General features: G+C 31.6%; 1 protein-coding gene across 1 annotated transcript; it reads left to right on the top strand.

Annotated features, from left to right (window-relative positions):
* The first annotated feature begins 2,034 nt into the window (after positions 1 to 2,034).
* Positions 2,035 to 13,865, top strand: LOC105250077 (protein cueball). The gene is made up of 7 exons (XM_011255962.3): positions 2,035 to 2,301; positions 6,651 to 6,866; positions 7,522 to 7,711; positions 9,489 to 10,109; positions 10,536 to 10,841; positions 11,341 to 11,617; positions 13,291 to 13,865. Exons 1-7 carry the CDS (start codon positions 2,208 to 2,210, stop codon positions 13,393 to 13,395), a joined length of 1,809 nt encoding a protein of 602 aa, XP_011254264.1. The 5' UTR covers positions 2,035 to 2,207; the 3' UTR covers positions 13,396 to 13,865.
* The last annotated feature ends 3,222 nt before the right edge of the window (positions 13,866 to 17,087 follow it).

Below are 17,087 nucleotides of genomic sequence, written 5' to 3'. Positions count from 1 at the left end.
AACATTACATTATTTTTATACGGAATCGTGATGTCAAAATTCGATATCAGCTTTATTGCCAGGTCGTCGCTTGCGACATTTTTTTTCGTATTTATTATTTATTAATCCGCGTTTAATTTAAATTTGTTTTGTAATTGGGTGCTGTATCTTACATTCCTTTCTCTTGTATCGTGTTTTCAAACCGCGTTCAAACATTCACCGATTTGTTGCGCTCGCGCATCAATTAATCGACTCGAGCTGGTGGATCGAATTCTTGAAAAGCATGCCAATGAATCTCGCAGCCCAAAGGGATTTCGTATAAAAGCAAAGGCGGTCCCGAGTGGCGGATCTGTCCATCGAGCTCGATCCACCTGTCTCTGTGTGAAAATCCCGATGCACCAATTAAATCCGATACGTTTGATAGGTATCTCTTCATAATTAATTCATCGCATTCATCTCTTACAGTAAACTGTCTGTTATGTATTGTAATAAAAATTTTTTGAGCATTGTTGAACAATTACTACATTTTGTCGCCTTTTATATCTATCATCTAATCGCGTTATTGTCGTCACGTTTAATTCGCGAATACTTTTTATATTAGCATTAATTTGTATAGTTAATTTTACGATTCATTCTTTTATGATTCATTTTGAATTTATCGAGACGCGCAAACAAGAATGTTTTATGTCTTTCAAAATAACAAGTTTCTTCTTTTGAGTTTGAAAATTGCGAGTCGAAAGATTTCGTTCTTTCGAATCCTTAATCCAGTTGAAAGAGAGCGAAAATTCGCTTCAATTAGTACGTCTTGAAAAGAAACGAGTAATCATTTATCGATTCGATCGTGTCACTGATAAATTGCGCAAAATCCCTAATGAAGCTCTCGCGCATTAAGGCTTCCAAATAGGAAGAACCGCGGTAAGGACTCGGCTTAAATAGAGGCTTAAAGCGAGGAAAATTGGCGCGTGCCAACCACGAGTCGCAAGTCAAGGCGCGCGATTGAACAGTGGCGTAGCGATTTCTGATTTCAAGATATCTTTTGAGAGTCATGACTGAGAGTCATCTCCGAATCATGCATAAAATTCATAAAATAAAACGATTCGTTTCGGCAGAAATTAAAACTACGAATAAATTGCAGATAATGCAACATTCCATTAGGCAAAATTCTCAGACAAGATTGCATCTTTGCAAATTTCTCTTTTTGCTATTATACAGTTATGTAATCTGATTTGTACTATTCTAATTCATTTAAAATTTTTATTCTCTAAGCAAGTATAAAAATTAAAAATCATTGCGATTTGGTGAAGAAGAAGAAAAATACTGGCTAAGAAGTAAATATAATGAGACGTAAATGATGAAATCAAATTTATTAAAAGAAATTTCGATCAAATATATCAAACGATTGTTCTAATTTTAGTAAACTTCTTTTATCACAATTACTCGGTTATTAAACGCGATAAATATAACGCTATTATATGCATATCACACACGACATTAATCCAATTTAATAAATCGTGTCAATTAATGATTAAAATATATGACTTGGGGAAAGTCACTGACTGACCTTACGGAAATTTACAGAATGATCCGTCCTGTTTATTCAATTCAGAGCACAAGATTTAGCTCCGAATATTAAACCGAATTACAATCTGCGAGTAATTATATCGACAATTTATATGAAAATCAATTAACTATTTAAAAAAAGCAAAGAGAAAGAATTAACATGTTTTGGAGTAAATTCGCTTAAAGATTAAGATCACAATTTATTGAAAAATTTTCTCGCAAATACAAAAAAATCTCAAATAAATCCATACTGTTCATACGTAAGTTCAATCAAGTCGATCGATTTGCTTCACGAATTATGTAATCAGAATAGAATCGCGGGTTATTTTAAATAAAAAATTAAAAAAGAAACACGAGAAAGTGTGATTGAATAAATCCGAAATGACACTCTGCTCTTTGAGATTAAATATCGCCCACTAAGCGTTTCGGCGCGGTGTGACGAGCGGCGGGAGAGGGAGGGGGCGGGAGGTGGCGCGCGGCGCGGAAGCGCGCGAGACTACAAGACCTCTCAGTTCGCGTACGGCCGCCGCGGTGACAGGACGTGTTCTCTGCGCGTGTCTGCCCGTGGGAAAGAGAGAGAAAGAGAGAGATTCGTCCCTTGATCTATCCCACCGTGTCGCCTGCTCGTTCTCCCCGTTTCAGCTTTAATTTGCCCACGCGGATGTCAAATGATGTCAGTCATGATCACCATTGAAACGCGATACCTCCTGCCAAGCATTCTCTTATGCACCCTCGTGGTCACGGCGTACGCCAGGTCCTGGGGTAAGTTTATGAGAGAGATATATGACAGACACGTGTGGAATAGCGTTCGCTAAATTCGGTCATTCTTAATGACCGCCGGTGAGCGGCCCGATTGTGCCGGAGGGTCGCGCACGGGGTCAGGCATCGCGACACATAGACACACCGGTGGCCGTCCGTGTCCGTGTGCCTGTCCATGTGTCGCGTGTTGGTGCACGAGCGCCGACTCCATTCAGAGACGGCTGCCCGTCACGTACGCCACTCTTTGCGCTTGCAGTTTTTTTTCGCGCGCATCTCATCACGTACGAAAGCTGAATGAAACGTCACGGCGAGCGGCGTCTCACGGCGTCATCAAACGTCGCCGAATGTCCGTCCGTCGAGATTTATCGCCCTCGACCGCCCGCACGCCTGAATTTATGTAACGAATGTCAGCTGTCAAGGGTGACGATCGCGCGCGCATACGCATCGCACACACGTAGCACACGCATACTTCAATGGGAAACGAGAACAGGCGGGTCGCGAAATTCGAGAAATCCATCGGAGAAACGTGCACGTCCCTCCACGATGCCGGAAATCTTAAAAATTTGCATCTAGAGGCTATTATGTGGCGGTCACGTCTAAGGTCGCGCGGTGACAAAACTTGCGATACGCGCGTTTCCGCGGTGCGTGCGTATAAACGAACTTATATGACCTTATCGTTTGTGACGAAAAAAATACGAGACTATTGACACTTCGAATCAGTTCCTGTTGATATCTCGAGTCAATTCCCTTACACAGCGCATGAGAAAAAAGAGACAGATGGAGAAAGAGAGCGTATATAATCAAGAAATCAATTGAGACGCTTAAAATGCGCAGCCAGTAGTTGGTTTCCGTCTTGATTATCACGCATCTTAATTATGTAATCGATACACAATATGCAATCGAGATGTTGACGTTAATTACTACGCTTTGGGAAAGCCATTAGTCAAAGATCAAAGCTTGATATGTAGAACACGATAACGAATAATAATATATGTATAATCGGGGAAAGAACTGTTTCTCTATCGGCGCAATATGTTGGATAATCTTAAAATTTTTTAATATTGATTTACATTACACATGCAAATATTTATAATTGCATGATGCAAATCAATACTATAAATTGAAATCATCAAACTATCGCATAAATATTTATATTTATGCGATAGTTTGAATTATTCAGCAAAGAGTTAGAAGTATAACACATAACCATCTCGTAAACGTATGACTGATTTAAATAGAAGCACCAAAAAAAAATCTACATCACAAAATATGTACTTTAATCACTATACAATTTTTAAATGTGCCGCATGCATGAATAATATTATAATAGAAATCAATATTACAAAATTATACATGTGTAAAAGTACATGAAAAGATTGTCGAAACCTTTAAAAGAACTTTGAAAAGAAATAAGAACTGAAATTCTTCGCATCGCAATGATCAAGCTTTTATTTATGATATTTAATTTAATCGACCTAGGCAAATATTTTGAAATAGATATGAAAAACTTTCAGACCAAAATTGTTCGAAGAGGGGCATAAGATAATATTATTGGTTTGACCTTAGATAATCATTTGATGTCATTCACGTGAAGATTACTTTCTTAAATGGAACCCTTTATTTTTTATTACATATTCTTGTAACTTATCTCGTAAAATACTGATTTCTCATTGATCTTATCTCAATATTTTTATGTACAAAATATAAGATAAGAGAAATCAATTGGTTGTAAAGAAAACACATAATTGTTTTTTTTTAAATGTGTAACTGTTAATTCAAATATTTTTTACGAAATATTTTATAGTTTATATACAATTAAAAAATTATTTTAAGCCTCATAATTCGGAAAGTACTTAATGAAAAATAATTTAATTGTTTTGGAAATCTCTCGAAATAAATTACAAGAATATATATGAAAAATGAATATATATGAAAAATGAATATATATGAAAATGAATATATATGAAAATGAATATATATGAAAAGTAAGGGAGGGGGATTCCATTTATGAAATTGAAAATAACTTTCACTTGACCATCAAATGATTAGTCAAAGTCAAATCAATAATAGCATTTTATATCCCCTTTTAAACCAAATAACTTTTGCTTTTCCGTTTCTTTTATATTTTCAAGATACTTACTTGGGGCGAAACATTCTGCGAATCACGTGAACGATCGTGACAAATCGCGTGTCACGATCGCGTGAAAACGTGTGAATAAGATAGCGCGAACTCAATTTTCACAAATTTGTCTTCGCATCTTTCTTGCGTTTATTTTGTTGGAAAAGATAGTGTTTCTTTTTTTCTTACGTAAATATGTTGCTCACAAAAAAGTTTCGTTTTCAGTTAAAGTGTGCGTCGTGTAAACAGTTTTATATCGTAGAAATTGTAAAAAGATCGACTGATGATTATTTATCACGACGATATTTAAATCATCTTGCGACAAAATTTTTTTTCGATTTTGTTGTAAACATAAAAAGATGTACTATATAATGTCTAAGTTTAACTAATAATATTTTATCACAATTTCCAATGCGTTATCATATTCCACTTAACGGAACAAGTGATATAAAGATATAATTCAGATAATGTATAAAGATATAATTCAGATAAGAATACTAGAAGATATTTTTGCGCTGGAAGGAGATACATTGTTGCAACTCTCATCTGATCGAATAAATAATACAGATGTTGAACAAATTGATTTACATTAAAGTTTGACCGATTTTTATCATGTTCGTTACGCATAATGCACAACAAATCATCGTAAAAATATCTGTCTAATCATTACTTAATTTTAATTATATATATATATATATATATATATATATATATAATTAAATATTATATATATATATGTATATATGTATATTAATCTCACATAGAACGAATTCATACATGACATTATTTATAAACTTAAAATATATTAAATTTTTTTGCAAAAAATTGCAAAAAATATACCTTTTTTATTTCAAGAAACATGAAAAAATAGCATCTGCCTAATGTTAATAAAATGCAATATTGCACATAACATGTTTTGACGTCAGCTATTCAAATACACGTTCTATCATAGCCGTGACTCGATAAATAAATTATTCAACACTGTGATAGATTGCTAGAATGTATCACGATAACTGATCGCAATATGATCCTGATAGTTTTTTGTGTATCTGCTTGCGAGCAATCATGGCAAAAGAAAAAAGAATCAGATAACGCTGCTGTTAAAAAATATGAATATATCTAATTGGATAATTGATCGCATTGAATTATATTGACGGGATAATCTTGTATTCTGATGTATACAAGCGGCACAAATTAAAATATTTCCTCCATCAGAAATTCCCGCGATGCTCGCGCGTATGTCGACTCGTCGCAATCATAGTGTTTCTTAGATTATAGCTTAAAGATCGGCAGACCGTAAATGTGCTTCGTAACGCAGAAAATATATTTTGACTAAGCAAAAATTTGCAGCTAAGATACTTTATCGCACAGCGCGCTTATATAAATACAACAAAATAGTTTATCTTACTCATTAATCGTTACTATCTAATCATTACTATCGATTATGCATATTTTATTCAGTTCAATTTATCTCTTTCTATTTCATTAGGAATCTATTTGTAGAAGTTTCTAGTCTACGAATACATTAACATACTCTAGTTAAAAACAGTATGTATCCTCATATTCAGTATGCAATACTAAATAAAACTGAAAATATATTAAAAATCAATTCTTTTCTGTAAGATATAAATTTCATTCCGTGTTATTAAATTGTCTAAAAATTTAATCATAAAGATTGAAAGAATACATTATATTAAAACATAATTTTAATTGTGAAAATAATGGAATATATCGATTTACAATAAATAGATCAAAATATAAATATCGCGGAAAACATCACAAATTCTCAAGTGACGCGACGTGCGACCGTAGCTTCTCTAGAGATGGTGCAAAAATTTCATTGCCAAGAATTAAAGATAGTATGTCTTTTTGATAAATATCATTGATAATCTCGAGTGTTGCTAGCTATGTGATTTTGTAACGAATTATATTGTTTTCCAACTAATCGATAAAGAAACGACTTTAGAGATTAGGATACGATCTTCCTCTGTATTCGTGAAGCACGTATTCGTGAAAGCTGAAAACTATGTAATACTAAAAAAATTATAATTATTTTCTTTTTAATTTATAAAAATTTAATTATCGTATAATTATTTATTAACACAGAATATTTCGCATTACACTAAATATTTTCAGATAGCATTACTAATTTTTTGTTATTTAAAACGGTCAACTAAAACCAGATTCTAAATTGTTCTTTAACGGTTCTCTGACCATTCTCTTCTTTTTGCAGACTTGGCCGTGGTGATCGGCAGCGAAATCGACTTTTTCGCGCGGAACGGTACGCTCATGGGTCAATCTAACATCGCAGAAGCCGTCGCCCTGGCCGGAGTAACATATGACGATGCTACTCGAACGATGTATTTGTCCGACAAATTAAACAACGTGTCCCCCATATTTAGTAACGATCTCACGCAGAAGAATTTCAGTTTTACTCCCTTGCTCAAGAGTAAGTATAGAGAGATAACGTGTAAATTGATTCGCAAATATTTTAGAAATTATAAACATTGATTAATCTTCTCTCTTTACCGATAAATTACAAAAAAAGATTCAACATTGGAATACAGATAAAACAGAAAAAATAAGAGATAGAAGAAAATATACATAAAATTATATCAAAGAAAAATACGGACATTCAGAATGCGATTCTTATATCTAAATGAATGTCAATGAAGGACTTTTGCTTGATAAACAATGATCTTGTAGAATGAGAAACAAACAAAACTCCCTTGTAACGGATTTCATAAAGATAATTCAATTATAAATCGGTTTTATTGATGAACAATCACTGACATACTTACATTAGGTCATAGGTCGAAAAAATTCTTCGCATCATTTTCTTCACACATTATTATCAACAATTGTTTACGCAGATATCGCAATTCCTTGGACATATTTCCTCGTTGTCGAAAAGAACATAATCTTTTTTTTAAAATGCGAATTGCGATTATTGCGAAAATACAAATTGTAGATATACTGCAATAAAAATATTTTATGTATATTTTTTTCTTTGGAAATCTCTTGCGAAGAATGAAATCGAGATAAACATTTATCATGAAATTTATTACGACGTAACATAAATTGTGTATAAATAAATTGTATAGAAGAGGATAAAATGCACATCATGGGGATGGTTTTCGACCTTTCGACGCGCACTTTATTCTGGAGCGACAGTGAAAAGGACATCATTGCAAAGATGCACGTGCCGTTAGACGGCAAACCGAGTAATCCTGTCATTGTGCACAATTTGACTTCGAACAGTCCAAACAGCATCGCTCTCGACGTGTGTAATAGGTGCATAATTTATGATTATTTATACTTTATGGAGATTTCTTTTCTCATTGTATTTGTACAATCTAAAAATGCTAAATTAAAAGCATTAAAACCCTGGTAGAAATTTTCGGACGCTTGTATGACACTGGCTAGGATATTGCCACTTAAGGAGCATGACACGCTTGTAAACGCCATCCGCGAATCGTCACGTTTTGCCCATTGGCAACTTTGCACAACTTTGAAATGGATTTTGTGTGGTATTGACATGGCAGTAGCATGGCCCCATTAAGGTATTATTATGCAGTTATGGAATTACTATATATATATGCGTAACACTGCTGTACAAAAACTACTATTTGACTATTGATGAAAAACTTCTCACACAACACCAAGTCGTCTAAAAATATTGCTAAAACTGAACATATTTTGTTAAAGACATTTTTTAATGATATCGTTAAATTGAAACGAAAAAAATGACTAAAAACGCAGAGCATTCTGCGCAGCACATGTATGTGAATCTCTGATTGTGTGCCGTAACGTTTTTTTCTAATACTACTGTTCGTAAAAGGAAAAAAATATATTTTAGATTTGTATGTGTGTGTTAGTAAAGTGTATAATTTACCTTTATGTATATTTCATGATAAAAAATTTAATACGAGTTCTGTTAAGTCTGATAATGCAAGCGAAGAAACAAACACGTGGCTACATACTATTGTGTCTTTTTTATCTTTTTCAACAAAGCGAAAAGATGTTTTTACAGATATCGTTTCATCGAAAAAATAATTTTAAAAAAGACATGTTTTTCCTATCTTAGTATAATATGCTGCGTGGGTTATTAAACTCTACTGATTTTCATATCAATAGTTGAAACGATTTTCATTTCAATAGTTTGTAACAATGTAAATCTCAGCAGCACTTGATGTGGCGCAAGATGGACCACATCAGAAGCTCAGTCAAATTTAGATTTACACTCATTTAATTTCATAGTAATCTTACGCCAGGCGTAGAGCATGACTCTGATGTGGATCTTTTCAGTTTTTAAAAATAAGGTTGTAACGTGGCAACCTTACATGGCATTGACAAGTGTTATGGTAATTTCTACCAGGGAATAAAAATCATAAATTATAATTAAAACATTTCTATAATATACGTCATTGATTTTCTATTAATTTTGCCATATTTGGAATCTCATGTCTGATTTTTGAAAGTCAATTTATAAACATATCACAAATAAAGCAATAAAAGAAACGAAAAGAAGCAACGTGCATATAAAAAGATATCATATAGATAGCTTTCGTAGCAATTCCCAATAAATTCACTGTGCATTGTCAGCGAATGCTGAAGTTAAAAAAAATAAAAACACAGCTGAAAATGAGCCTAAGAAGCGTAAGATGAGTTATCATTCGAACATTTCGATTACTTACTATTTTGCATTGTGAATGCAATTTTTTATGTAAGAAGATATTCCTCTAAGTTTTAATGTTTTATATATCATACATAAAAATATATAAAAAACAAAAATGTTTCTAAAAAATAATTGCAATAGAAAAAATTTTGTTTAGAAATAATTTTTCAAAAGTGCACATTTTTTTAGATATTTTCAAAAATGCGTGCACACGCGCATGTGTATGTTGAAAATAGTTAAATTAATATATAAATTATTAAGATACATATATATGTATATTCGAAACATATATTTGCTGTGCGCTTTGCTTCAAATTGTTTCACCATCGAGATTATCTTGAAAAAAAAATAAATAAAAGATCGATAATAATCGCAAGTCCGATGATTTTTTTAGGCGCATATACTGGACGAATAATAATAGAGTAAATCCCAGTATCGAGTATTCTAATCTCGACGGGAGCAATCGGACAATCATCTTCAAGGGACAGAGCGAGATATACGAGCCTCGGGGGGTGGCAATCGACCACGCGGAGCGGAAGTTGTATTGGATCAATGACGTTGAAGGAATTCGTTTTAAAATCGAGCGCAGTAACTTGGACGGCAGCGAGCGGGAAGTGTTGTTCAACAACAAGCATCAGCAACCGGCTTATTTGGCGGTGGACAGCGAGTCAATATACTGGTCCGATTGGGTGCACAAGGCGATTTGGACCATGCCTAAAAATATCAAACCCGGTGATTCTCCGACTATATTTAAATCGTTCGATTCATGGATTGATGCCGATCCCAACGGTATCGTTACGCGCGATAACGTCGGCAAGATCGATTGCGTGACTGTTGCATCGATGATGGAGAAGAAAAGGGCGAATTTGTCAAGACATTTTCCACAACCGTTAAACGAGACATTCAATAATTTAACTACCAGCACGGAGGAATCGGATTTGACCACCGAGAGCTCCAAATACTGCCTAAACGGCCATTTGAATGAAACAGACAACACGTGCCATTGCAAACCAGGGTAAGTGATAACAGCATGTAGATTTAATATATTTAACAACACGATACACTAGAAAAGAACGATTAAGAGCCACCGCGGATGGTAGTGCGTAATTTTTTTTTTTTTTTTTTTTTTTTTAATTACGCACTACCATCTGCGGTGGCTCTTAATCGTTCTTTTCTAGTGTATCGTGTTGTTAAATTCATAAAGAGCCTAATTCTTTATCAATTTATTAATTTATTACATTTAATATAGCATTAAGTTATTAGAATAAATATGTTATCATATATAAATTAAAGATGTACTTTTTATATTACAATAGACTTTTATATTAAAATAAAGGTAGAAATCCTATAGCATATACTTTTAAGATTGATTAAAACAATTAGATATTTCCACAGTAGTATTGTTGCTAATAATTCGAAAAAGTGCATAAAATCCTTGCAGATTCACTGGACGCTTTTGTGAAATTTCGATTTGCTACAATTACTGCCTTCGTGGTAAATGCATCATAAATCATCGCGGACGTCCCGAGTGTGAATGTACAGACACGTTTAGAGGCACCCGATGCGAGAAGGATGTTTGCGACGATTATTGCCTATTTGATGGCAAGTGCTCCGTCCAAAATGGAAAGCCGTTCTGTAGCTGTAAATATTCCAAAGGATCTCGATGCGAAGAGCCGAATAACATCGCGGAGATCTGCGCAATCTATTGCGCGAGCAATCGCAACGAATCATCTAACATAATGTGCAGGTATACGAATGTTTCGTTAAAAAACAAAATTTCGTACATTACAATCAATTGATAATTGTTAATTCCATGCGTGATATTTTAAATAAATAAATATATATATATATATTTATTTATTTATTTATTGTTTTAAAATTATACATGTACTCACAATTTTTGTGAACAATAATATAATTTCTTAATAAAAATTTCTTAATATTTTCTTGTTATTTTTAAGATATAATTGCGTATAAAATTTTTATATTCTGTTTCGCGAATTATTTGTATTTAATTTGATAATTTTATATTAAATATTATTAAATATCGAAAATATCACGCATGGAATTAACAATTATCAATTGATTGTAATGTACGAAATTTTGTTTTTTAACGTAAAATTTTGTTTTTACACACACACACACACACACACACACACACACACACACACACACACACACACATATATATATATATATATATATATGTAATATGTGCAAATATCAATGTCATCTTGTATAAACAGGTGTATGGACTCGAATCAAACGGCCGAGAGAATTACGCTTAACGACGATTTCCAAAGCACCACTTTGCTACCGATATTTGCAGCCCTTACTACTATACTTCTTATAGTGATCGCCGGACTTTGTTATTATGTGAATAAATTACAAAGACGACCGCGTATCAAGAGGCATTATGTGGTCAGCAAAGGCGTGATGCCACTTACATCTCGACCAGAAATACCAGATAATCAGTGTGAAATTACTATCGAAAATTGCTGCAATATGAATATCTGCGAAACTGTGAGTGAAATGTCATCTAAATAACACCATTCGAAGACGATAACAGATTATCATGTCAACTTCGCTGACACTAAAGAAACTTAAGTCCGAATCTCGCATCATTTTTACACATCACGCTCGAACTTTGCCTTGAACACAAAACCATCTCTTCATAATCACATCTCTCATACTCTTATAATCATATATATATAAATATATATATATATGATTATAAAATATATATATATATATATATATATATGATTATAATATATATATATATATATATATACATATATATATATATATATATATATATACAATGATTTACTAAAAAAAATTTTTTGCTCCAGTTGCAAAACATGCGATCGCATGATTTAAATCATGTATTAACTCCGAATTTAAATAATTAAATATTTATTATTATTGCTTTCACTTGAAGTTATTCACTTGATCTTTTATATTTTTAGTATTTAGTAAATCTTTTATATTTTTAGTATTTAGTAAATCTTTTAGTATTCATAGAATCTTTTCTTTTAGTATTCGTAGAAGACATTAAAATTAATTTATATATATAAATATTTTATTTTTAAAGAAAAAAAGAAACGCAATATTGGCATTTATGTCGCAATGTTGGCATTAAAAGAGCGTTTTTTAAATGATTGTTCTCGATTACAGAGTATTGCATTAGTGTTATTTGTAATTAATATTTTTTAATTATTTAGTTATTTAAACAATTTCTTTCAATATTTTATAGGTGAAAGGTATAGTTAATTTAAAAAATAAATAACACCAGAAATTATTCTTTTAAACATAGATCTTTCATTAGACGCGCGATAGATTTTATATTACGTCATGTATACTGCACTGTTGTTTTTGTATTTGATTTTATATAATCATTTTTTAATCAATTTTATCAGTTTCATGCATTTTTTCGCGCCAATCGCAAGTATTTTTACATCGTAAATATGTGACTGCCATCATCTTGCATATAATCAGAGAGAATATCAAATTATTTTTATAGTTTTACTCTATCATTTTATTCAATTCTATACTTACAGAATTGAAAGATAGAAAATTTAGAGATATCTGTATGTAATATATTTATATTTACATACAGATATCTCAATTTATATTTCCTGAGAAAAGACAGTATTAATCATTCTGTTATCTGAATAAAAAGAGGGCCAAAGTTAGGCCATCTTATCTTCGACAGTTTTGTAAGCGTTATTAATATGTTCACGCATAGATTGCAATTGTGTGTGCAATGTCAACAATCAAATTAAAATTGATCGATTAATCTGTGTGTTCATTACATTTTCTTCTAGCAGTCAATTAAATGAGATCCGTGATGACTTATTATATGCGATAATGTCAACTACATTTTTGTTTTTGCGTATAAATCAAAGGCCCGATACATATGTTTGTTAATGAAAAACAAACTAGACGATTATTAAGAATAAGACTTCCTACAAAGACATCTGTAGTGCTCTGAGAATAAATATGTTTTATATTTTATAATTATTTTTATGATTTGTCAATTCGAACTTGGCAAAAAAGCATTTCAACATTGGAATATTTTTAAATTCGTTCAATTTCAGATAGAAGCGCAACAATTATTTCGTCAATTTTACAAAACAAAAAATCCGGCAGTTATAAAATAGATAATAGAACAATTTCGTTCTCTTTTGCAGCCGTGTTTCGAACCGAAATTACGAACCGAGGTGCCAAGAAGCAATAATACCAAAAAAGAAGAGAAGAATTCCTTGTTGGATAATATGGAGAATAATTCATGCTAGCACAGACTACTCATCTCGTCTCGTCGTATGAAATGGCGAAAATTCTACACGAACTCTGCGCCGCGCCGGAGATATCGTATTCTCGGAATTGTTCCATGTCTGTACATATTACGGCGGTGAATTTTAGTATTGTTGTTAAGTTTGGAAACATCCGTGTTTACGGGATACGCGCTATGTTAGCAATTGATTTTGCTCTTGAAAAATGAAGCCAAAGGTCTTTTTAGAAAGTCCTATTTCTTAGTACGTCATATATGTTAGGGCTGTGTTTTAGAATCATTTTCTCGCTTAATAGTCATTTAATTCATTATTGATCTTGTTAGATGCTTATTCTAGGAGATGCAAAACGCGAACTAGCTTTACGTTTTACCAAATCTGCCAAACGCAAACGCTCGTGACTGCACCCAAACAATATCGAATTTTCAGATAAAGAAATATATATTTATGGAGATATCCATAATGACAAATTTAATAATAATATTAAATACAATTTCTCCATTATTAAAATCTATATAACATATATAATAGTGTTAAAATGATTTTAAGTAACAAATTTTAAGTAATGAGATTTATGAGTGACAAAATATATATGTATATAGATTTTTAACAAAAACTTGCAGAGAGTTCTCGTAAAATTATCACTTGCTTAAAGTAAAAAAGAAAAGGCATACTTGTGTCATACTTCGAGCAAACAAAAGACGCGCAATATCTAAGAATCTTTTTCCAAATTACGTTCCAAAACATAAGTAACCGACGAAATTTTATTCGGCAGTTCCGAAATTCTTTTAAATCTTTCCGATTGATTCGAATCGAATAAAATTTTCCTCTTATGTTTTGGAACGTAATCCTATAATATATCAGTACCTGCCAAACAATATATTCAAGCTCTCTAATATGAAAAGATCCCTAAATACTTTTTTATATATTTTCACATTTTATTGTATTCATTTTACTTATTTCTCCAATATCGAGCTGAAACAAATTGAAGAGAAAAAATAAAAAAGTACAGTTATTGCAGTCACGGGGTGCGCAAAAGTTGCCTTAAGCGGTAATTCTAATCGTTGCTCAAAGTACTATTGAGTACATTCCTGAAGAAAATTTAGATCGCAATGTGACGTCACAAATATAAGTAGTTGTCATTTTCTGACTGAACCATTTGTCATCGGGCTTTAGATGCAAGTTTATGTAACGGAATTATATCATTGATTTAGTCATTACATCAGGATGACATAATTGCCTCGTCATTCTTAGTCTAATTTGGCGCACATTCATATACGATCGTGCGAAAACTTTTAATATCAAGCGCTTCTAATTTTTAATTAACGAATTCTCATTTCGTTTATACTTTCGTAACCATGTTCTACCTTTTTTCTTCGATGAGTGCAATAGATAGATATAACTCGAGTTGAATCGTGCTTTGGAACGCATCGAAATATCTTCAATGCGAATCCATACCATGATATAAATGGTAATTTAACTTGAGGGTCGTTATCACTACATTTATGATAGTGTAAATTTATATCGCAATAAATTTATATCGCATGTCTCAAGGCAACTAAGTACATGATATATGTATATACATACTACAATATGAGATGTATACTATAGATAAAATGGGAAAACATTCAGAGTTATATACAATGGATACGAATGATCCTCACTGTTAAGTACCGAAATATTTCCTGGTGATACATTACACTGCAAATCTATGCATATTATGCAAGAAGTTTCCAATATATTTATATGATAAAATCAATAATGTCCGCGCGTAATTTCGGTTCATCTATTTGTGAGGATCAAAGTTTTTATCGTTTAGAATATCGTTTAAAAATAAATTTGTAGCGTTTATTATAGAACAATACTCCATTTACTTAACTTGGAAATATTTTGTTTTTTGTACATCGATATGCAACATGAAGCCAAGTCTTCTTCTTTTTTCTTCCAATTTTTTATTCCAAGAAAAGCGCTCACTATTCACCTCACATGTGCGTTATGATCGATTTCCTTGGATATAGACACTTTAAAAATAAAACTTAAAATCATTTTCTTTACATATAGAATAACAAAAATAAAATCGTTTTTAATGTTCAAGTACTATTCACCTCACATGTGTTTTTATATGCGCCCTATTATAATCGAATGCGATAAAAATTGAAGAATCTTTCAATTTTTAGAGAGTATTTGAAAAACGATTTTATTTTTGTTATTCTATATTTAAAGAAAATGATTCTAAGTTTTATTTTTAAAGTATCTATATCCAAGGAAATCGATCATATGCAATTAATAGTTACTTAAAGCGTTTTGCGCACACCAAAGTTGTTTTTTTAAGGATACTAAAATCAAGAATACAATTATTGATTGTCATCAAGAATTGTCATCAAGTTATGATTTTATTCATTATATAATTAAGACATAGGAAAACATTATATGTAGACAAAAATTTACTGTTTAATTCTAATCACGTCTTAAAACGACAAACCGATGTGTTGTTTATTAATTGTTTATTTATAGAAGTTATGTTATTCTTTATAATACGGAATAATGTTCCTGTCGTCGTGATAACACAAATTATTTGCAATATACATGACGATATTTTCTGTTCCTGTATACGATAGATGCTATTTAAATTGACATTTTTGCTTTTTAAATCTCTAATATATAATTTTGTACGAAAGATTTGCGACACATTTGCCCGACTATTATTAATATGAATATATACACATTTAAATATAAAAATATATATATGTATATATACCTTAGAGTTATGCGATACGTACCGATTTTACGTTTGGAAGATAGCCCTCTCCCGCACACTCATCCCCAGAGATGGGATAGTGGATTTATGGTGAAAGGGTTATATTCCTAAAAAAAATGAAACCATAGTAATGATGCATAGTATGTAATACGTTATTCTTATTTGTATGATATTATAAATCAGGATTATAAACTTTGCTCACATCTACTAATTTTTTTAATTTGTAGAATCTTTTTTACATGGAAATTTAAGAATTTACTATGTTTATCAGAAAATGTATGTACTTAAATTTTAAATACATTGAATTGTACTTAAAAAGCGAATATCCGATGCCTCAAAATTATAAATATAATTTTGAAAACATATTACATACTTTATATCTCTTTATAATGGTTATGACACTGGTTGCTATTGTATACAGATAAAAATGGAAATAAAACGGAAATAAATTATCTCTTATTACTTATATTCTTAATTTATTAGTATCAATCTTATCTATTTCTAATCTCTCTTCTATTGGGATAAGTAAATTTCAGTTGTAATTTCGAGAAAATACGTTATTTATTAGAATAATTATTAGACTATGCGTGCGCGCGAATATTTTTTCCAGATAAAAGTACTGTATTCAATTTTTTTAATCTGCTGATTCATAAATGACAAGAAAAACAAGAGTTGGAAATAGCATCTTTCAGTATTCGAGAAATCGACAAAATTATCAAAAGAATGTACTTTGACAAGAAATAAATCAAACTAATTTTGCTGCAAATTTTGATAATTTCAATATCTTTAGATTATACTTTAGATTATACTTTTAAATTATATACCTTTAGTTTAATATATTTCTTGTCGAAATATATTCTTTTAATAATTGTTACAATTTTTCAAGACTAAAAGAAAAGGATGCGAAAACTATGGAAATTCGTATTATAGCTATATTGAC

This window comes from Camponotus floridanus, unplaced genomic scaffold, assembly GCF_003227725.1.
Source record: "Camponotus floridanus strain SB8 unplaced genomic scaffold, Cflo_v7.5 scaffold6, whole genome shotgun sequence".
Lineage (NCBI taxonomy): Eukaryota > Metazoa > Arthropoda > Insecta > Hymenoptera > Formicidae > Camponotus > Camponotus floridanus.
Note: the sequence above shows the minus strand (reverse complement) of the source record. Positions and strands in the feature narration are given on the sequence as shown.

What these genes read in the sequence shown, in the direction of transcription:
- LOC105250077 (XM_011255962.3), top strand. Translation starts at nt 2,208, where the DNA reads ATGATGTCAGTCATGATCACCATTGAAACGCGATACCTCCTGCCAAGC. An exon ending in GGCGTACGCCAGGTCCTGGG is followed by an intron (nt 2,302 to 6,650) that starts GTAAGTTTATGA and finishes TTCTTTTTGCAG; the next exon opens with ACTTGGCCGTGGTGATCGGC. An exon ending in GCTCTCGACGTGTGTAATAG is followed by an intron (nt 7,712 to 9,488) that starts GTGCATAATTTA and finishes TGATTTTTTTAG; the next exon opens with GCGCATATACTGGACGAATA.